General features: G+C 41.8%; 1 protein-coding gene across 2 annotated transcripts in view; it reads right to left on the bottom strand.

Moving 5' to 3' along the window:
• LOC124488280 (sepiapterin reductase-like) overlaps positions 1-23,603 on the bottom strand; it is a 67,173-nt gene that overhangs the window by 2,646 nt on the left and 40,924 nt on the right. Inside the window, exon 3 of one of the 2 annotated variants that reach the window (XM_047050904.1) lies at positions 2,316-2,425. The exons of the other annotated variant lie outside the window; for it this stretch is intronic. Coding sequence (XP_046906860.1) covers positions 2,331-2,425 — 95 coding nt within the window. The 3' untranslated portion in view covers positions 2,316-2,330. Of the gene's footprint in view, positions 1-2,315; positions 2,426-23,603 lie in introns of those variants that run through there. 2 annotated transcript variants of the gene reach the window in all.

The following is a 23,603-nucleotide window of genomic DNA, read 5'->3' as shown; positions in this document are numbered from 1 at the left end:
GAAATCCCTCACATGGCTGTTGTAACCGAACTATTTTTCAGAATTCTCATTTTTTGGCATGCCGCACTGCATGCTGGGTACCCAAGAGCGCTGACGCTGATTATCTAGCTGTGCTCCTACTGCGTGATATGACAAGATGCTAGTAACGTGCCAAGTTCTCGGAGTCTCCCGCATTAAAAAGTTCTGCCCGATTAGCAAGCTATTTTTACTAATCTTTTGTTAGCGATTGAATGGTAATGGAAGCTAGCTAAAAACAATGTTAGTTAGCTTGGCTAAACTGGTTTTCATAGCAACAGAAATCAACAAAAGATTACATTCAAGATGACAATATCGCCAAATCTGACTGCAGCTTTGTATACCATATGTACTGTGTTATGGTTGTTTGAGTTAAACAACTTGCGAAATGAATTAAATGTCTGTAAATGTCAAATCCAACTATAAATTTATAAAAGAGAGAGTTATAATCAAATCTGAATTAAACTGACATGCACCAACTCAGAGAACTGAGTTTCAACATCCATTTACACATTTAATCTCTATTTTTTATTGTACTCTTAAGGCATGACCATGTTTAACTTAATGTCTACACCTCTCTGTCACCAACTGTCTCTGGAGTGGGGGGTGGGGCCTTCACAGGGTGTCTACAGGTATAAACAAGTTATATTTAAGACTTTTTAATACCACTTCCAAATGAAATTAAAGACAAAACTTTCGATGGATATACAAATCAGAAGTGGAAATATACAGTAATCTTTCCAGGTAAACACTGATGTCTTTTCAATATGAACAGTATGGTAAAGTGACAATAATGAGTTGAGTTTAAGAACATTGACTAAATGTGTGTAATGCGAAAGGATAACACACAAAATGTAGTTATTGTCCTAAATTATATTTATTATTACACTATGGTGGAAATGGTGGAGCAGAAACTAGCAATTCCATGAATCCCAGGGAAACAAAGGCAAATGTGGAGATGTACTGATGTGGAGCACAAATCATCCAAGAAGGAGTAATTCTCTTGAGTTTTTTATTCAGATGAATAATCATTGAATTCAGGTCAAAAGTCTATCACTTGAAATGGTTTCATCACTTAAGACACTCAAAGTCAGCAGCTTGGAATGCTGGGACATGGAAAGGAATAAACATTTAGACTTTCATCAATGTCCTCAAAAAAAGCAGTCTGCAGAACCAGAAGACACAGAAGTCTGTGGGGTGTCTCTGGAGGGCTGGCAGGCAGGGGCAGTCCAGCTGGATGAAGCTGTCTTGAGGTCAAGGCTGAAGAGAAGCCATCCAGCTAGAGGCGAAGTCCAGCAAGGGGTCTGTGTTTCTCTCAGCATCCTCTGTTACACTCAGCATCCTCTGTTGTTGCTCTTAGCATGCTCTGTTGAGCAGGCCTCTGCATGACCCTTCAGACCTGTAAAAGTGAAGAAAGGGTCCATATTAGTAGTGAAAAATGTAGCACTAGTTCAAACTTGAATCCAAATGTGTTGACCTGATGGACACCCATGCAAAGTCAATCAAAACACGGTTTTGATTCCAGGCTCTGACAAGATTATTTAGCTCTAAACTGGTCAATATATACACATCTGACCAAAAACCAGCTCGACCTTTGCCTTTAAACAGTGATTCTGACTATCAGAGACCTTTAAGTAGTTTGACATAGTGAAATTGGCAAAACCAGCCTGGCTACCGTAGGTCGCTTTTTCAGTCAAATGACGAATGAAACAGGCTTGCTTTGAAAAATCCTATATACTGGCTATCTTCAGCAATTGAGTGGAATACAAAATTGTTTACACACTGCCAGTGAGCGAGCCGAGTACCCCCAGGACGCAGTCTCACTCCACTTGCATGTTTTCTACTAATCACAAAAATAATCTCAGCATCTGGCTAAAAGCAAAATTCCCACATCTCCTAAAGGCTGCCCTCATTTTTGGTGTAGACCGAACTGTAAAATGGTGAACTTATGAACATGACGCGACCAAAACATGGCTGCCGCCTAAGCTTATGCGGTCTCCCTGGCGCATAGGCTTATTACAAAGACTTTCACGACCCAAATCAAAATTCTGAGCCGACAGGTCTGTGGGGAATAGCTTATTCTCCTAAAGGCTGCCCCTCCACTTTCTAGGTGAAAAATTCGCAGAGATGCAAAATTATTCACTACTTATAAATACAAAGGGGAAAAGTTAGCTAGTTTTCGAGTTCAGTTCTCCGTCAGTCCAAACTCACGATTTAAAGGTCTCAAAGTGCTCAAACCTTCACCATAATTCAAGAGTAGTGTACTTTCACAAACCCAATCATTGATTATTTCTTAAAATGTGTCAAAATAGGACTTACCGAACGTGGCTGCCTCCAACGCGGCTATCAGGCGACTCCAGTTGAAAACGACAATGACCGCCGAAAAATAATTTATATTCGTAATGGCGAGCTGTAATTGGAAGCAAAATGAAACAGGAGCTAAAAACCGAGGGTGGGAGCTTGGTCAGCACACCATTTACAGAAAGGTTGTGTGTGCGTCTCGACAAGCTCGCGCATGTGTCAAGTAGGTTGACCACCTGTCCCTCTTTGCGCTGTATCGCACAGCATTTTCTATATGCGACGTGCGCGACAAGGGGTGAAAATGCTATGCGACAACGCAAAGCAGGACAGGTGGTCACCCTAGTGTCAAGGGGTAGGATGAGTGTGAGAATTTGGAGCGCTCGCGCTGTGGAGCAATTCACTTGAATTGGTATTGACATACCAAAGTGAAATTGTTTATGGTACTTCAGAGTGATGTCGTCTTGAACCCTATTAGGTTTGAAAAACCATCAGTCAAAATTATATTTGATTTATTAACACAAAAGATATTGAGGCAATGTGGACATTTACATAAATACTTGTGCTGTCAGTTAAACGCGTTATTAACGGCGTTAACGCAAACCCAAATTAACAGCGTCGATGATTTTTTTCGCGCGAGTAACGCTCTTTTTGACCTAGCTAGACCGGAAACAAAACAACAGGCACGCCACACACACTTGTTTGGGCTTGCGAGCCGGCTAAAGAGTAGTAGCAGAGCCTGTTTACGGATATTAGACATTCTCTGGTAGTACGCTAACGTTACGTTTTGAGTTGATTGCCAGCGCCAGACGCCGAAATGGATGCCAATAAGATTCTGAATGGAAGTTTACTTTTAAAAGGTTGCCAAATGGTTCCATTGACAAGACCAAAGTGATCAGTGTGTTCTGTCGTTGTGAACTGAGCTATCATCGCAGAACGTCGTGGAGTCTAAAATACAATTTTGATGGCCAAGCACACAGCTGATGAGAATTCTCCGCCCGCTCTTCAAAGCCAGGCAATTGCAATGTTGTTTTCAATAAAAAAAATATTTGCACAAAGCAATCCGAATCACTTTTCCATGTTGATAAGAGCATTAACATTTGAAAAAATAATGGATGAAAAAGAAATCAAGGTACATTTAGAATAGATAAAAATGTGCGATCGATCGCGAGTTAACTATGACATTAATGCGATTAAATATTTTAATCGTTTGACAGCTCTAATAAATACACTTCTTTCAGCCATTTTGTATAGCATAGGGTTAGCATCTTATTCAATTTGACCTATATAAAAACATGTATTCTACACATCTGGAACAAATTTCAAGTCGATTGGATCTATGGCTCATGAGGAAAAGGGTTTTGAAGGTTGTACTAAATTTGGACAGTACAAGAAAATTCATAAGTCTGACCTTATGGGTTCTTGAGGCTTTTTTGTTCCCCATGGGAAATAAGGCATATATCTACCAATTTCAGGCATTTTGGAGTAATGGGGCGCTGGGGAAATCAAGTAGACTTTGGGCGTGTTTTATAGCGTCACCTATGGGCGCACATGGGCCACTAGCCGTCTGGGAGTAATGAGTGACCTGTTGTATTATTGGGCCAAATTGGAAAAAATCGGGTCCAGGACTTTTTGAGCAATTGAGCCATTTAGCGGAGAAATATAATAATAATAACTAGAGAGGGTACAATTTCTGGGGAAATTGTAGGGTGTGCTTGCTTGCGTCGGTTGCAGGTGGGTCTGTTTTCCCTTCTAGTGAAATTTTTAAGCATTTAGCCTACTCATATTGCATAATTCATTAAGAACATCCTTTTCAAACAAGGAACCCCCTTTGAAACAAGCTACTGTAACAACAATGTCACTGGCAGTATTTCAGATGGAATTGCGATTCAAATAGTACCGTCTGCTAACTGAAAATAAGCCCCCCAAAACGTAAATGAGTTTTGACAATTTGATCATACCTCTGCCTTCTACTATCGAGGGATGGGAGGACGACCTGAAAAAGTGGCCTCAAATAACGTACACTAGCATATTTAGCTACTTTATTAACTCTGTTGCTACGGACGGTGAAGCGATGAATAACCTGAAAAGCTTAAGAGTCTTATCAGAAACTAGGTACCTCCACAGCAATAAAGTTGGTCGCGTTTTAATAAAGGAGGTGGGACACAACCGTGTCTACCTTAAAGCAGACATAGACCCTAGTCAGAGCCTCTAAGTCCCACATCACCGGTCCTGGGTTTTAGTTTCATCGTCAGGTGAAATACAAACGGCTGGGTGCTCATTTGTTGCTGGACCAGGGCACTACTAACCCACAAAAATTCCTACCTTTACTGGCAGAACTGTGACTAAGGGTGCTTTCACACCTGACATGTTTGATCCGTTTCAATCGGTCCATGGTCCGTTTTATCTGAAAGTCCAGTTTGTTTGGATAAGTGAGACCAAACAACGAGACCATGGTCCCCCCAAGTGAACCATGATTCGGTTCGCTTTAGGAGTGAAGTGTTGTGAAGTGGATGTTGACATTTGACAGAGACAGCCATGCCACTCATTAGCAGCAAAATTAGTTGAGGGAAAACGTGGGGAACTGATTAAGTGAAAGCTCTTCTGCAAATATGGGCTGATGATCATATTGCAGAGATACTTGTGGAGACACATAAGAATAGCGAGGTATTTAAATTATTTAGTGACATAAGCCTACTGAAATAAAGGGTTATTATTGCACAGTGGACCAATGTCATTTGAAAGTTAAAAAAACTTAGGCAAAAAGTGTGTGATATTCTATGGAAAAGTGGTTGCTCGTCGGACAAAAAAAAATTATTCCCATGGTTTGAAGACCTGGATATAATCTTGGGTGAAAGACCAACGAGCAACCCCAAAAAACTTGGTCATAACAATTAAAGATAGTATTGCAATCTCAATTGCTGCTGTTGCTCCATTGTTGTTTTGTGACAAGGAAGTGATTTTTCCTCAATCATTTTCTGTCCAATAGATTAACAACCTGTATGACCGCGTGTCATTGTTTTTTACAAACGTTGGTTCGCTTAAAACAGGACCGTGTGAACACTATCCGGACCTAATGAAAAACGCAACAAAGTAACAACTCATCCACTGATTCGGACCAAGCAAACAAACTAATAGGTGTGAAAGCACCCTTAATCTGTGGAGGTCTTTCGTAGCCCAAACACAAAGTAGGATGCGGATTTCCTCCGTCGGTTTATTGTCCACAAAATGAAATGAGTAGCATACAGATACGATAGTGTTTTGGATGGTCTCTTCAAGGCTAGGTTTTTCAGCTACATTCTTTTGAAGTCCTCATCTGTTGGCAGGTGATGGAAACTGTACCGTTTGTCACAAGAACAATCACTTTCTGTTTTGGGTGTGTGTTCAACACACTGTCGTTGAAGCCACAGATTTAGCTAAGTCTGGTTGTTAGTAAAGCCGTGAACAGCGCAACAGGTAGCTTACCAGAGCTCCGCAATGACTTTTATAACAATAATAATAATAATATAAATGACAATATATGTTTAAAAACAAAAATTACTTTAGAAAGAATCACTGTTAACGGCTGGCTGGGACTACTACCGGAAGTTGCACCCATAATCATTCTACAGTAGACCCCCTGAGACTAAGGTGGATAGAACGCAGACCCCCACCCCTCGGCTTGAAGCAACGGCCCCGGTGGATGTAGGTGGTATTGCATTTACGGTTAGGTTCCCGTGTCTTCCGGTCGTTTTTATTCTACTAACTCCAGTCAACATTTACAAAACTATCTCCCCCAATAATTGTTGTTCCATTCTCGAACCTGGCTCATGCTACTAGCTTTTTCATAGAATAATTTTTCCTGATTATTGCTAAGTTTGAAACCAATCCGAAATGGGCAAACTAGCAACCCATTTATTTGCCTACGTCAATAAAAGTTGCCTGCAAATGTGCTCGCAGATACTAACAGGGCATGAGCACAAAAGTTCACATTGGCCGATAGCCGATTTACATTGAGCTGAATGAGCCATAGACTTAATGAATGAGCACAGGGAGAAATGGCTTGAGTTGCCTGCCCTGTTGTAGCTAGTTTAGCAAATGGTTGTCACACGTACATGAAATGTTGTTAATATAGTTTATTCCCGTTATTTTAAAACAGATTTGATTTTTCGTAAAAACTTTCATGACATGATGGCAAATATATTGTGTTAAGAGCGGGCATAGATTGTTGACATGTCTATCTGGAGCAAAGACAACGAATAATACTTTCTGTTAACCATAATTTATATATTTAAATAATATTAGTCTTGCATTCAGAAGCTTTTGTTAAACACACCCATTATTCTTTTTTTGATCGTGTCATCAAGCCAGACTGCTTCTGTGGGACAATGAAGGTCCTCAGTGATTATGTTTCACCCCCACTTACATCTGATGGAAACATCTTGAAGCCTATATGGTTATGTGAATAAGCCCCTTTCAAATGTTCAATAAAGTATATTTTAGACACAGTTCTCAAGCTTTTATTTATTACATTATTACCAAGTCTTGTTAGATCAAGTTATATCCATTAATAGGCGTTTGGTTTTGTAGGATGAACATATAAAACACTGGCCACATTTCTACACTGATGATTTATTGAAGGCAGGGTGAATTTCGTGGCATTTCGTTTAAATATAAAGTTGACAGTAAGCTATGGTAAGTCTGCATTATGGAAGATTTCGGTTACCAAAATAACTAAGCTTTCTTTGCCTGGTGAGAACAACAACTGAGCTGTTCATGTTAACAGTTTGTTTCATCCGATACAATACGTTGGAAATCATACTCATATCATGGAGAAAAAAGCAACATATGTGATGAGTTCCATCTAGAATAGCCCTATATTTAGCCCTATAGCCTATTTCTAAAAAACAAGTGGAAGGAATACTATACAGTGACAGAATACATTTCCGTTAAGTTTGCAACATGTCTCTGATTCTTATCGGACTTTCTGTCCATAGATTCTGCCACTGCAATGCCTTAGCTCACACGCTCTTAACCATATAAATCTATGATCGCGACTGGTTGTCGCAAAGTATGACGTGTACAGCTAGTTGCAAGCGTGCACGAGGTCTCGGAGCTAGGGGAAAAAAGAGCCACTGTTTAAAGCTAGACCGGAAGACATGGAAGTGGAAAGATGGCCGCGTCCAGTCTCGCGCACTCGCTTGCCTCACTGCGCAACTGAGCACTTTTCATAGAAATGAATGGGGACACCATCTTGGAAGACAAAAGTAGCTTACTCTAGTTGTATTAACTCTATAATAGAACGCCGAAATTATCTGTAAAATAAGCCCCGACAGGACGAACAGCAACCCGACGCGAAGCGATAATGACCGGCGTTCTATACATTATCCTGCTTATTACACGGCTACTTGCCAACAAAAATTACTTAACACAGTGTCTTTTTACAATGTATTTGTTACCATTCGTATGGTTGATCAGCAGAGAAATAGTTGGCCAAAGACGTTAAAATTCATAGACTTTGAACATTCTTTAGACTTCAAATCAGCTGACGTCGCTAAGCAACAGAGTACGCTGGGGTTGAAAAGTTACCGGACTACTTGCGGAGTGCTACGAAAGACGTGAATCCGAGGCAAAAAGGCCACTTCCCTTGACAGCGGTCAAATATGCATTGCAACGGTCAAATATGAGAAAATTGTTCACCGCAGAACGTTGGGAAGCCACATTCAAGTGAATGGAGCATTCTACAGCATTAAGAACAGCCATGTAATAAGACATAATAAAGTTAGCTGTGGCATTGAAGACAATACTGTAGCCTATTTCTACACACTGCCAGTGGGCGAGCCGAGTCTGTGACTCTGAGGCTAACGTCAAAACAAGACGCGGTTTCACTCAAATTCCAAGTTTTACACAAATAACAAAAATATGCTGACCCGCTGGCTGTCTTCGCAATCGCCATATCTTTAAAACACTGCTCTCCATTTGTATGTAGAATTGACCCTGGTACGAAATTAAGAAAATACTCATCAGACGCAGATCGACAACACTGTTGTCGACGATGACAACACTGTTGTTGCTGCCGCAATCTTCAATGGAGGCTGACGGGGCTCTCACGTAGCAAACAAATCAAAGTTTTTACAGCAACCTACATTAAAATCTCACCACATGGCTGTCTTCACAATAGTCATATTGTCATAACATTCCCTTTTTTTTGTTATTTCATGTAAAATTTAACTTTAAAATTTGCTACGAAAATACTACTATGACGCTTTCTAACATGGCTGCCGCCTAAAAGACTAGGCGGTCTCACGGGCGACCCGCCCTTGCTCAAATTACAAAGACTTTCAGACTGAAAAATCTGAGATCGCAGTTCCACTCGAAATCGCTTTCTCAACAAAGTCCAATGGTTGAACATTTTTGGGGGTGGTATTTTTCACTCATAATCCAAGCTCAAATTTGCGTGCTAGTCTCTATCACGTTGTATCCATGAGTCGTTGCTAACGTGTGTCGACGTGGTGACGTAGATAGCACAGATTACTCTTCGTTGACTAAAGGCACTTTGTCGCCACAAAAACGTTGTAACCTCCTAAACTGTGCAACGAAACGTAAATCCCAATACAAGCAACTCAATCGAGACCAAGACGAACCTTTTGACATCAACGTTGTGTATGCAGTCCAAATATTGACTGAGCCTTAGGGGCGCGAAAATAAACAATAATAATATATATGTGAGATAACAATGGTTGTGCCCTTGCCGAAGGCAAAGCACACCCAACAATAAGAATACTAACAAAAACAATAGGTTTCCTCCTCCTGGAGGAACCCTAATTAAAAAACTAACAATTCCAATAGGTACCACAGCAGCTTTGCTGCTGCTTGGCCCCTAATAAATATAGCTGCAAGCAGCAATGAAGGGGCCAAGCAGCATTCGATATGGAAATTCTGTAGCTAAAGAGGCAAAGCAAAACTCTGCTAACTGAAAATATGCCCCCAAAAACGTAAATAAGCTTGACATTTATTTAGGGTGAAATCGCTCATTCAAAAAAAGTTAACTGGTAGCGATCATTGTCAGTAACAACGCAAAATGCGACCATTTGGTCTCAGTTTAGAGCCCTGCGTGGAGAAGCTGACCCAGGTAAATTGTACTAGCTCTACTACTAGATCAGCGATTCCCAACCAATGTGCCACTGTGTGAGAGATCATCAGACGTGCCGTGAGAAATTATCCAATTTTACTTAGTATTAAAAAAATTCAGAAAAAATTATAATTAATTAATTATTATCTACGAATGTTGCTTTGTCGAGTGTCTGTAATTTAGTGACTGGCAGAGTAATGTAATATTTGTCCGGGTGGCAGCACATACAGTGCCCTCCAAAAGTATTGGAACAGTGAGGCGAATTCCTTTATTTTTGCTGTAGACTGAAAACATTTGGGCTTGACATCAAATAATGAACGTGAGACCAGAGATCAACGTTTCAGCTTTTATTTCCAGGTATTTACATCAGGATCTGATGCACAACTAAGAAAATATCACATTTTGTTTGAATCCACCCATTTGTCATGTGATCAAAAGTATTGGAACAGATATACTTAAAACATATTTAAGTGAATAAGACTTTATATTTAGTTGCAAATCCTTTGCTTTCAATAACTGCAGCAAGTCTGTGACCCATTGACGTCACCAAACTTTTGCATTCTTCCTTTTTGATGCTTTCCCAGGCTTTCACTGCAGCCTCTTTCAGTTGTTGTTTGTTTTGTGGGGTTCCTCCCTTCAGTCTCCTCTTAAGCAGGTAAAATGCATGCTCTATAGGGTTTAAGTCTGGAGATTGACTTGGCCAGTCTAATACCTTCCATTTCTTGCCCCTGATGAACTCCTTTGTTGTTTTGGCAGTGTGTTTTGGGTCGTTATCTTGCTGCATGATGAAGGCTCTGCCAATCAGTTTGGTTGCATCTTTCCTTAAATTGGCAGACAAAATGTTTCTGTAGACTTCCGAGTTCATTTTGCTGCTGCCATCATGTGTTACATCCTCAATGAAGATTAATGAGCCCGTCCCAGAAGAAGCCATGCAAGCCCAAGCCATGACATTACCTCCACCGTGTTTCACAGATGAGCTTGTGTGTTTGGGATCATGAGCAGTTCCTTTCTTTCTCCAAACTTTAGCCTTTCCATCACTTTGGTAAAAGTTAATCTTTGTCTCATCAGTCCATAAAACTTTGTCCCAGAATTTTTGAGGTTCATCTCTGTACTTTTTGGCAAATTCCAGCCTGGCCTTCCTATTCTTCTTGCTGATGAGTGGTTTGCATCTTCTGGTGTAGCCCTTGTACTTTTGTTCATGAAGTCTTCTGCGAACAGTAGATAGTGATACCTTCACTCCTGCCATCTGGAGGTTGTTGCTGATCTCACTAACAGTTGTTTTAGGGTCTTTCTTTACAGCTCTCACAATGTTTCTGTCATCAACTGCTGATGTTTTCCTTGGTCTACCTGTTCGACGTCTGTTACTTAGTACACCAGTAGTTTTCTTCTTCTTCAGGACATTCCAAATGGTTGTACTGGCTATGGCCAATGTTTCTGCAATGGCTCTGATTGATTTTTCATCTTCTCTAAGACTCACAATTGCTTTGTTGTTTATTGTTTTTCACCCAAAGACAGCGCTCTGGTTTTCATGTTGTTTTCACCTCTGAATACAGTCTGCATAGACAAAACCTATCTTACCCAATCTGAACCTGAGTGTAGACATTCAGTGGTATTTATTGATTGAATAATGTATGTAATAGGACACACCTGGGCAACAAAACACACCTGTCAGTCACATGTTCCAATACTTTTGCTCACGTGACAAATGGGTGGGTTTGAACAAAAAGGTGATATTTTCTAATTTGTGCATCAGATCCTGATGTAAATACCTGGAAATAAAAGCTGAAACGTTGATCTCTGGTTTCACATTCATCGTTTGATGTCAAGCCCAAATGTTTTCAGTCTACAGCAAAAATAAAGGAATTGGCCTCACTGTTCCAATACTTTTGGAGGGCACTGTAGCTAATTGCCTTGTTATTTCTTAGAGAAAACTGTGGGGTGTGCTCCTGTATTTTTGTACGTCCTTCGACTGGTTAGCTCCTGCGATTCCCACACAGAAGAAGTGTAGTAGTTAGCTAGCTCTACTATTTACCGGGGCTAAGTCTGAATCTAGGAGCTAAACGGAACACAGCTGCCAGCTGTAGGTATATGCAGGTACCAATGCTATGCCGGCTCATTGATGCCGGGTGAGTAGGGCTCGTGAGACTGCTCACCAAACCGAACCAAGTAGCCTCAACTTTCCTAGACTTTTTGTTACAGTACTAATGCTGAGGGCTCGCTGATGTTGCTGTCTTACTAGAACCTGTATCTATGCATCGTTGCTAACATGGGATGATGTTGTGACGTTAGCACTGAGTTCCCTTTGTGCACACAAGGCACTTTTTGCCACACAAACGACAAACGTAATTCAAGCCTAAACTGTGAAACAGAAGGTTGGCGCGAATACAAGCAACTCAATCGGGACCAAGTTTTTTTAGGGGTGGGAAAATAAATAATATATATAAAAAAATGTATAATACATTACAGTACAATTCTTGAGTTGTCATCACCAGCTGCATCAAAGGCACAGCACTATCTAGAAATTCCAGTTACTAATATTTGTGGCATCTTAATCACCGAATGCATCACGGGCACTGTGCACTAGTGAATATGGCAACAGGAAAAAAAATTGTACGACTCTATAAAGGATGTGTGACGAGTATTTAACGGACGTGGTCTTGCAAGCTCTGTCAGAGGTATTTGGCCAATGTTCACTCCCACAGGGAGTCGAACCTGCCACCTCTAGACTTCCAAGCGGAACCACTACCAACTACGCCAAAGAAAAGCTAGCTATTCGTTGACGCGGGTGGCCCACTACATACCTGAGGAGTGAGTTTCACCAGTTCACACCGGTTACAGATGCAGGACTTAAATAATATATTGTGTCTATTAAAATTATATATTGGGCTTATTCAAGTTTTGTCTTATGATCTTAGAAGTTTGCTTAGGCTTAAACATTGTATCTCACCCAGTGTGTGGGAAACAGGCTGTATTTTGTGTCTTTATCTTATAATTTCAGAAACAATCTTGAAACCGGCATCCGAGCAGGTGGGACGCGCTGGCAAGAACAACTCCCTGATGCATGAGAAAGCTCAACCCTCTTTTCATCTTTTTGTCTTACTGCACTGTAGGGCTGGGCGATATGGGTAAAAAATTATTGATATAGATATTTATATTTACATTTGATAACGATAATTAAACGATAGACCACAGATCTGTAGTAGTAGCTAAATAAGTCTCCTCCTCAACTTTTTCCCTACACTCGGCATAAAGTTTAGGCAGAGCGGTGTGAGAGAAATGTGCGGCCAGGGAGCACGTACCTGGGGTCAAGTAACTTAAGCTTTTTAAAACCTTGCTTTTTATTAATAGCCTACCTATCAATACCTTGGTGCAAACTCACACTTTCTGCATGTTCCAACGCATGATTTTGCTTAAGTGGTACAAATTATCTTTAATTATTAGTAGTTATTATTAGTATCTTTTCTTATTAGTATTATAACTGGACCAATACGCTGTTCTTCTTTGGTCTAGAGACGTTCTAAGAACTCTCCAGAGGTCCACAAACGATTTACGGACCTAGCAAGCGGTTGCCTTGGAGATGTTGACAACATGACGTATGCTCCAGATTCGTCGTGTTTGATTTGGGATTTTCCTACGTGTTGATATTATATAAAAAAAACTAATATGGACTTTGACAGATCTACCAACACCTTTGTAACCTGAGATTTGTTAGAACGTTTCTTAACCGAGACCGTAGGTCGAGGTCAACAAGAAGTCCACATTTGCAGTTTGTCGTATTACCAGACTTGGTAGCCACCTGTTTGTTTACTACACCAATTTGCACCGAACATTGCTCTGCTCTTTGTCGGATTTCAAAAAGCCAAACAACTTCCAAATAACTGAAGAAGACTAACCCTTTTTATAAATAATTTCTTCATTGGAAGTTGCTCCCTCGCCATGGCTATCGCTGCCAATGTTTTCGTCAATAAGACAAATTTTCCGCAGTTAACATTAGCTACTCCACTCGAGGTGCTCAGCATATTTTAGTGAGCGTAGGCTAACACTTCTCCGCAACTTCCTGCTGCATCACAGAAATTAAATGGACTGCTGTTCCTAATTATTCTCTATCGACATTATCGATATTGAAAATGAATAATCCTAAAATGGCGCCGACGATGGCAGGTGTGCTCTGTTTAGTCTTGTTTTGTCTGTTAATTCTAGGGAGGACAATAGAACGCGTCATTTTTGGCCTAGGCTAACCAACTGTCAAATACTGTGGAACGCCGGTAGCAAACGCATTAAATCGAATGCTAAGTTAGCCTGAATGTAGCTAAGAACGCCACTGAGAAATCTGGCACCGGAATTTTAAGGTCCACGTCCTTTTCTTAGCTCTATAACTAGCGACTACTATCGAGATATTAAAAACAAACATGCCAGTTAACATGTGGACACTTACCCCTTAATGCTATCAAATGTTGGTTGCAATACATATTGAGGAAGTGTGTGAAAATAATGTTTATAGTTTTTGCTGCTTTGGCTACCTTTCATAGAGGGTCGGCACCACCGGGAGACATATCTTAAATGAAAGAGTAGGTTGTTTTCTTCAAAATAAGGTATATTTAGTCAATTTTAAAACATATACATTTTGAGAAAAATCAAGTTGAAGACATGTTGCTGAAAATCCCATAGGAATGAATGCATTGAAATCTGAACGTTCTATTGAGAAAAAGGTTGGTTTTTCCCTTGTAACTTTTCCCCACATGTCGGCACCACCCTGATACTTCCTGGAAAGCAAGGTTACGTAGAAAGACGTCATCAGTCAAATTTTAAAGAAAATCGAAAGACATACATTTTGTGTTTTGGCTCCCTGAATAAGTCCTTCAGAAACCTGTGACGTCAGACGTTTAGAGCTTCTGTAACTCCCGCGCTTGACTCATGCAAGGCTGCTTCCAATGTTCACATCAACTGATTGACATCATGTGGGTGCTACTAGCCTTAGTATATATACCCGTATGTGGATGCAAGTATCGGTCATGGTTACTGGTTTGAAAGATAAATATTTTACATGTATCTTTACAGTGTGCAGAACAAAAAACAAAGGTTGGTAATATAAAACCCACTCTCTTGGTGACTTTTAAATAAATGTTTCTACCGAAATGATTCATGGTAGTGATATGCAAATGTTCTTGTCACGTAGCACAAATCGGAACCAATCATAAAATGTTTTGTCTGTCAGGAAATGCAAAACTTAAAAAAAAAAGCGTGAATATTCTTTCTTTCTGGCAATCAATTTTGCAAGAAAAGAAATTCTATGGCAGATAAAAATACTGTAGGCCTACTGGCAGGGCCACCCATAGAAATGGCTGGGCCCCTGAAAAAGTCCAGTGAATGGGCCCCCCCCTAATAGGTCTTTAGGCTACTTATATTAACGCATGTACGTGTGCTCTCTCTCTCTACATAAGACTATGTAAACTCCCATTACTGAGACCCCATTACTGAGTAAGTCTCAGTAATGGGACTTACTCAGGGACATTACTGAGGGACATTACTGAGTAAGTCTCCCATTACTGAGACTTACTCAGTAATGGGAGCTACATTATAGAAAAACAAATTCAAAAACAAATATAAACATCTTTATACATAAAACTTAAACATAAAGTTTAATAAATATAACTGAGGCCTTAACAACTTGTGTGGCACCGCGCCAGACAGACACACACATAAAAATAACAATTTGACACACTGAGATCTGCTACACTCAAACCACATTTTCTAGTATAAAATGCAATTTACCTGCCTTCATCTTTGCCTGTTATACAGCTATATTCCTTGTCTTTCAGGATGCAAAGTCTTTTATAATGTATTTGGTATGATGATGTGTCTGAAGATCAGTATCATGTCCTCAGATCAGTGCCCAAAACAAATGTTTCATGCGAGAGGGATTTGGGGATATTTGATTAGATCAAAGTTCAGGGCAAGTAAAATAGCATTAGAGGGTATGGTCATGTTTAAGCAGAATAGGTCCTGGGAATGGTTGTCAGGGTTAGATCCAGATAGAAGAGCTGAAGTTCTCAGCTCGGACATCTGTGAAAGGATTTATAAATAGGTTTGTAGTCTTGCAATTGGTATGTAATATTCAGACTGTATTGGGTAAATACTCATTTGTTTGGTTTTAGCATTGGGTTGTCTGATCAAGTGGGCCTGTGCGGCACTGACAGACTTAGCTTTGCAGTGTGTCATTTAGCTATTGGTTTGTAATATTCAGGCTTTGTGGTAGCTTGAGGATATTCATGATGGACCATTTTGTGATATGAGACAGGGGGGCCCAGTAGGGGGTGACTCCCTGTTAAGCCAAATGGTCTGCCATAATATCTGATAGCTGCATTGGATAAGTAGTAGTAGTATTTGTTTGGTTTTAGCATTGGGTTGTCTGATCAAGTGGGCCTGTGCGGACACAGACAGACTTAGCTTTGCAATATTAAAACGGACTATGTCTATAAAAGTAGATACAGGTAGGATTAGAAGTAGTAGCTGATTTAAACTGTTGTGTTCTATTTTAGTTAATTAAGCAATAAGCCCCAAGAGAGCGTGGTTTACGCTGATTTTAGAACAGGTAAGGGGAGTTGTTAGGCACGACGCGAAGCGGAGCGGAGATGCTCAGAAAACCCCCCTTACCTTTCTTGGAAGTCGCTTTGGATAAATGCGTCTGCTAAATGAATAAATGTAAATGTAAGTAGTACAGTTTGGTGATATGAGACAGGGGGCCCTGTAATGGGGTGACTCCCTGTTAAGCCAAACTGTCATAGCTAGTATAGAAGTAATAGATAAAAGTTGCTCCCCTGAACCTTCACCATGGATGCAGAGGTGCCCAATTGTCCTCTGAGAGCTATCAACCTGTAGTTTTTTTCACAGGCAATGACTAAATTTTGGACCATAAGTTTCATATCCCTATAAATAAAGTATATTATTTATAATACGATTAGTGTATACTTTTTATCCATCATAAACAAACAGACGTGTTCAAATCAAGGTATTTGAAAATAATGGGCAATGTCACAAGGACACAAACACCCTGTTCAACGTTAAATACACCCCCAAGTGGCCAAAAATTTACATTACAGCAGTAATGCTAAACGGGACAAACATTTGCATATTTGTGGTCTCGATTTAACATAATTATTTATAGCGAAGTACTGGACACCGCATTAGCTCGCAATGTACAAAGAATGTAAGTCTGGATAAGAGCAGAGAATCTGATAAGAGCATCTGCTAAATGACAAATGTAAGTCACATTTCCCGCCCTGGCCAGAAGCAGAGCTCTGTGACGTAGAACAATGGCGTTCTTAAAGGGAGCTTGACAGCTTCTCGGTGCCACAAAACTCAAGACTTAAAGCGGTGGAACGTTTCAAAAAATTACCTAAAATCACGCCTAAAAACGGGATTTGTGAGAAAACTAATAGAGGTAACTGAAATCTGACTTCGGATAAGTTTAAGTTACGTTAGGTTACATACAGAATTGAAAGAAAAACGGAGCAAAACTGATAGGAAATTTTTGGTCTGTCCTCCCTATTAATTCAGTGTTCTGCCAAGATTTCCGGGGTTCTCTAACAAGAGAAGCGCTTCTTAACATCAGGACTACAACTCCTGTGGATTTAGTTCCCACTTTTCTGCTCCCAGCGGCAGATTTAGTAGGAATTATAGTCAAAGCCACCCTCGGCTTTGTCCTAGCAGCGAAGAATCGCAGGAGAGGTAAACGGGTTGGTGCGACTTCGTCGGCGCAGAGTGCGCACAGTGTTGCCGCAGATATTTCTCTCCAACGTTCGTTCGCTGAGCAACAAACTGGACGAACTTCAGCTACTGGTATGGAAAAATTGAGACTTTCGTTCATCTTCCGTTTTGTGCTTTACGGAAACATGAGTGAAATGATCCCAGACTCTGCACTACAGCTAGCAGGTTTCAAACTGCTGAGAGCGGATCGTGACTCCCTGCTTTCTGGCAAAACGAAAGGCGGATTTGTTTTTTTATTAACAGTGGCTGGTGTGAAGAAGTGACAGTGATTCTGCAGCATTGTTCTCCTGATCTGGAAACATTTTTTATTAACTGTAAACCTTTTTACTCGCCACGTGAGTTTGCTTCATTCATACAGGTCAGCGTCTACATGCCCCCTCAGGCTAGCGCCAACGAGGCTCAACGTGTTCTCGCCAACCAGATATTGTGCGTGGAGCATGAAAATCCAGATTCCTTGGTTATTGTGCTAGGCGACTTAAACAAAGGCAATCTCACTCAAGAACTCCCTAAATACAGAGAATTCATCAAATGCCCTACCAGAGAAGAGAACACTTTGGATCACTGCTACTCTACTATCAGTAAAGCATACCATGCGGTTCCCAGAGCAGCACTGGGTCACTCAGACCACGCCATGGTCCACCTGATTCCTGCATACAGGCAGAAGCTTAAACGCTGTAAGCCTGCTGTGAGGACATCAAAACAGTGGACCAGTGAGGCTATGGAGGAACTGCGGGCGTGCTTGGACTGTACTGACTGGGACATGTTCATGACTGCTACCAATAGTCTGGATGAGCTCACGGAGGCTGTGACATCATACATCAGCTTCTGTGAGGACTGCTGTATACCAACACGCACCAGGGTGAGCTACAACAACGACAAACCCTGGTTTACAGCTAAACTCAGAAGGCTGAGGCTGGACAAGGAGGCCGCATTTAGGAGTGGGGACGGGGACAGATTCAAGGAGTCGAAGAACAGGTTTAGCAAGGCGGTGAGAGAGGCTAAACGACTGTACTCGCAGAGACTGGAACGTCAGTTCTCTGCTAACGATTCTGCTTCTGTCTGGAGAGGCCTCAGGCAGATCACCAACTTCAAGCCCAGAGCCCCCCACTCCACTAACAACTCCCGCCTGGCCAACGACCTGAATGAGTTCTACTGTAGATTTGAAAGACAATTGGACAGTCCTGAACAACCCCTTTCCACCCGTAAGGCCTCCCCCCACCCTTCTGTGACGACCCTCTCCATTCATCACCTCTGCAAACCAGGGTGATCAGATGACAATGGCTAAATTCGAGGCATCGTACAGCAACGGGGGCTACGAGCCATTGCGATACATCTGTTGTAAACATTAGCGCATGTTGCCGCCCCTCTCCTCCTCATTAGCATTTAAAGCTACAGACACAGAAACAGCGCGTTTTGAGGAAAGCTCATTGAGGGACTGCTCGTAGTGGCTGTAACTATGCACCAAGGCTGAATTTCAGGATAGATACTTCAATTACAGTATTAGGGGACCACTAAGGCCTATATAAAAGCATCCAAAAACAGCATTTCAGGTCTCCTTTAATGACTACAGACCCGTCGCCCTGACCTCTGTGGTAATGAAGTCTTTTGAGCACCTTGTGCTGGCACACCTCAAATCCATCACAGACCCCTTCCTGGACCCACTGCAGTTTGTCTACAGAGCCAACAGGTCGGTGGATGATCCCGTTAACATGGCCCTCCACTTCACCCTACAGCATCTGGACTCCCCAGCATCCTACGCCAGGATCCTGTTTGTGGACTTCAGCTCTGCATTCAACACCATCATCCCCGCCCTGCTCCAGGACAAGCTCTCCCAGCTGAACGTGCCCGACTCCACCTGCAGGTGGATCACAGACTTCTTGTCTGACAGGAAGCAGTGCGTTAAGCTGGGAACACAAGTCTCTGACTCCCGGTCCATCAGCACTGGATCTCCTCAGGGCTGCGTCCTTTCTCCTCTGCTCTTCTCCCTGTACACCAACAGCTGCTCCTCAAGTCATCCGTCTGTCAAACTCTTGAAGTTTGCGGACGACACCACCTTTATTGGGCTCATCTCTGATGGGGACGAGTCTGACTACAGGTGGGAAGCGGACAACCTGGTGACCTGGTGTAGCCAGAACAAATTATAGCTCAATGCTCTTAAGACAGTGGAGATGATTGTGGACTTATGGAAGAACACAGCCCCATTCACCCCATCACCCTGAGTGACTCCCCAGTCAGCACTGTGGAGTCCTTCCGCTTCCTGGGCGACATCCTCTCCCAGGACCTCAAGTGGGAACTGAACATCAGCTCCTTCACCAAAAAAGCACAGCAGAGGATGTACTTCCTACGGCAGCTGAAGAAATTCAACCTGCCAAAGACAATGATGGTGCACTTCTACACAGCCATCATTGAGTCCATCCTCACTTCTTCAATCACCATCTGGTACGCTGCTGCCACTGCCAAGGACAAGAGCAGATTGCAGCGTATCATCCGCACTGCTGAGGTGATCGGCTGCAATCTGCCTTCCCTCGAGGATCTGCAAACCTCGAGGTCCCTGAGGCGAGCGAGGAAGATTGTGGCTGACCCCTCCCACCCTGGACACTCCCTGTTCCAGCTACTCCCCTCCGGCAGAAGGCTGCGGTCCATAAAGACCAAAACCTCACGCCACAAGAACAGTTTCTTCCCATCCGCTGTTGGCCTCTTTAACAAGGCCAAGGACTCACACTGACTTTAAATCACAATCTGCACAATGACACCCTGCACACCCTTTCACCGCTAGGCCAACTGCTTTACTGCAAGGCAGTTGCAGAAACGCCACAAGAAAAGAGGCCTGGGTGATAACTATTTGCTCATTTTACTTTGTGATATGACACACAGTTGTAATGTGTAATGTACAATATAAGCTAATATTATTAAGGAAGTACATCTACTTTCGGAAACAGTCTACTACTTCACTGAAGCATTAGCATCATGACATTAGCCTCTGTTGCCCGGGAAACACATACTACAGCTGTCTATGATGCATCTGTTTTCAATCGTTAAAATAAACATTCCTCACACGGATATATTATGACATTAGATTACAAGTAAACGATTTGTGGGTGAAAGTATCATTACCAGTGGTTTCAAACCAGTATAGCTCATGACACTGCAACGCTGTAGCCTAATCTACTAACGCTAGCTAACAAAAACATCTCCACAGCTGTTTACAGTAGGAATTCAAACAGCGGCACATCCATTGCCACAACCTAAACTTTGTCAATCGGTTCATGAAAATAATTCATTTCAGCCTAGACCGTACAACGGAAGTAACGTTAAATCGAATTCAACCAACGCAATCGCTACAGTACCAAGACGAACAGTCTAGTATGTAGTACAATCTACCGGGGTTGCTTCTCCACACAGGGCTTATCGCATTCTGCCTTGTTACTGACAATGAATGAGGGATTTCCCCCTAAATAAATGTCAAGCTTATTTACGTTTTGGGGGGCATATTTTCAGTTAGCAGATGGTACTATTTGAATCGCGATTCCATCTGAGATAGCTACTGGTACAGTACAGTAACGTTTTTTAAAAGAAGCTTATGAATCAATGCAATGAGTAGGCTACTAATGCCTGAAAATATCACGAGAAGGGAAAAACTTACAATGATGTTTAAATCATAGAGATTAGGTCATTTTTTACACCGGTATATTTAGCCAATTTAAAACCTGCATGTAATAGCCTAATGTGTCACATTAAAGAGTTAACAAATAACCAGCTAGACCATATACTAGACGCCCAGCAGAAGTTTGTAGCCATATAAGGCCTATATATAGGCTACTTGATTTGGCTGCAAGATTCGCTGATTTTGGGTGTCCAAGATATGAAGGATTCTGATCTGTAGCAACAGTCTAGCCATGTAGCTAAGCCTTCTCCGGGAAGAGTGGATTTTCGAAGTCTGGAAGATAAATTTAGGCTAGTGCTACTTGCCCCACTGCACTGGACAAGTTATTAAAACTCAAATAAAATGAAATGCAATGTTAGGCCTACTTCACGTTATGTGCCACTCATTAGGCTACGTCTATCGATTTTATTTGACCGAATTCTGCATCAGTAAAACACCAAAAAAGTGGCTTTGTCCCAAGATCTCTACAGACCGGCAAATTCAATCAAGCAGCGCTGCAAGACCCAGTGAAATGTATATCCTAGCTAGCGGTTTAGGCTGAAATGAAGTATTTTCATGAACAGACAGTTTTGACATTGACAAAGTTGAGGCTGTGGCAATGAAGTTAAGTAACAACTTTGTTGCAGGAGCATTCTTTGTTTTCGTTGCGAGCTAACAGTGTCCGGTAGGCTTCTTCGCTATAAATAATGATGTCGCTATAAATAATGATGTTAAACCGAGACCATAAGCCCTCAAAGAAAATGTAAGGTCAAAGAAACAAAAGAAAGGTTTGAGGTTACTCAAAAATTATCAATACAATAGGCTAATGTAATAATACAACTCCTAAATCCTTTTCTAACTAGACTCCTCTATCCTGCATAATGAAACATAACGTTTTTTAAGTAGTCTAATCAATAAGCCTGCGCTTGCCATCATTACTCAAATGATGCCATTCAGGGCGGTAAAATTACAAAATAGGACGCAAGTGTCTCAGAAATAATAGAGAGCTATTTGTCTTCAAGGCCAACCAATGGGAATATTGTGAATAAAAACAACACAGACACAGGGAGCAAATAAACAGGCAGATGTTAGCCTTGCATTGTTTGAAAAAGAAGAAGCGGGAAGCCAGCTAGTATATAATAGGCAGATGTTGGATGTTGGATCATATCACACCATGGAAAACCATAGTCGTCCCCACGTCTGGATCGTTGATCTACTGGCATGCGCGGCACGCGGAGGAGGTCGGACTGTACCCCGACCTTGCACTGGAGTGCCATATTGAATGGGTAGGGGTGAGGGGCATGAGGTGGGCAGACCTTGTGCCTAAGCCCCGTGAGAAGCGTGGCATGCTTCCCAGCCCGAACATAATGGTGCTCCACGTCGGGGGAAACTACCTTAGCCAAGTGACTGGGCTGGACCTGACGAGGCGGATGAAGCGAGACCTGGGGGCCATCATGGAGATGTTCCCAAACACTCTGCTGGTGTTTTCGGATATCCTGGAACGCTGCGTCTGGAGGTATCAGAGGAGCACCAGCGCTTCTGGTATCGACAGGGCAAGACGTCGAGTCAACGCAGCGGTGTCTAGCTTCCTGGCCGACCGTGGGATGGGGAGCATTCAACACCCCCAAATACGACGCGGTTTCGTGGGGATGTACCGACCCGACGGTGTCCACCTTGATCACGTTGGAAACAATGTGTTCTTGGGAAACATCCAAGACGGTCTCCGACGACTCCTGTGCTAGCCACAGCACACACAACAACGGCTCTTTTAAGAGCCGCCCATAATGTAAAAAAAAGAGCAATTAGACCGTTCAAAGTGCCGTTGTAATTTTACAACCATGGGGTCTTACAGGGTTAAATGGTACCATCTTTACATCTTTGAAGTGTGTCATAAAAAGCGGCGTCACGTAGGCTAGGCATTGCGAGCTCAGCTCACGGTGTAGGCTATACGGTAGGCTACTCCATATATCGCAACCAACTCTACATTCATACGTCTCTGAGCTTGCTTTAAAACAACAGAAAACATTAATATATTGACGTTGATAGGCTACATTTAGATGCTCTTATGAATCAAAACGTCCTACCACTTGAGAAATACGGTCCTACACATAATTAGACAAATGCAATATTAGATGTCCCATAGCCTACAACCTCATAACCAGGTGCAACAGTTGCCTCGAGAGGATTAAGGAGTTGAAGAAGCAGATGTGTCTTCCTCTTGTTGGGCAACCAACAAGTTGTTTATATCTCATTACAATTTAATAAGTTACCTAGCGCTGCATCTTCATGAGCTACTTTTGGCCTCCTCCTTACCAGTATCACCTCTCCTCCATCTGAGTGATACATGTAATTTTTACAAAATTATCATCAAGGGAACACAATGGTCAGAACTGCAGTCATACATTTAAATGCTTTTTTAAATATTTAAACACCAGGAGACTATGGGCAGCCGCAAGCACACCCTCACAATTTCCCCAGAAATTGTATGCTCTCTAGTTCCCCTTAGTATTAGCTAGACCCCCTTTAGTATTAGCTAGGCTTTGTTGCTTTTGTATAGTTAGTCCACATATTTCAGTTTCAATATTCCTATATGTTTAATGTATGCACCTCCCTGCCAAAGTAAATTCCTTGTTTGTGCAAACATGGCGCCCAGCATGGCGAATAAAATCCTTCTGATTCTGAATTAATGTTACGATATCTTTATCGAGGGAAGTCATTACTTCGATAGTTATTTTTATCGATTTATCGCCCAGCCCTACTGCACTGTAT

The sequence above is a fragment of the Hypomesus transpacificus genome, unplaced genomic scaffold (genome assembly GCF_021917145.1).
Source record: "Hypomesus transpacificus isolate Combined female unplaced genomic scaffold, fHypTra1 scaffold_131, whole genome shotgun sequence".
Lineage (NCBI taxonomy): Eukaryota > Metazoa > Chordata > Actinopteri > Osmeriformes > Osmeridae > Hypomesus > Hypomesus transpacificus.
This window is presented reverse-complemented; position numbering and strand designations above follow the sequence as displayed.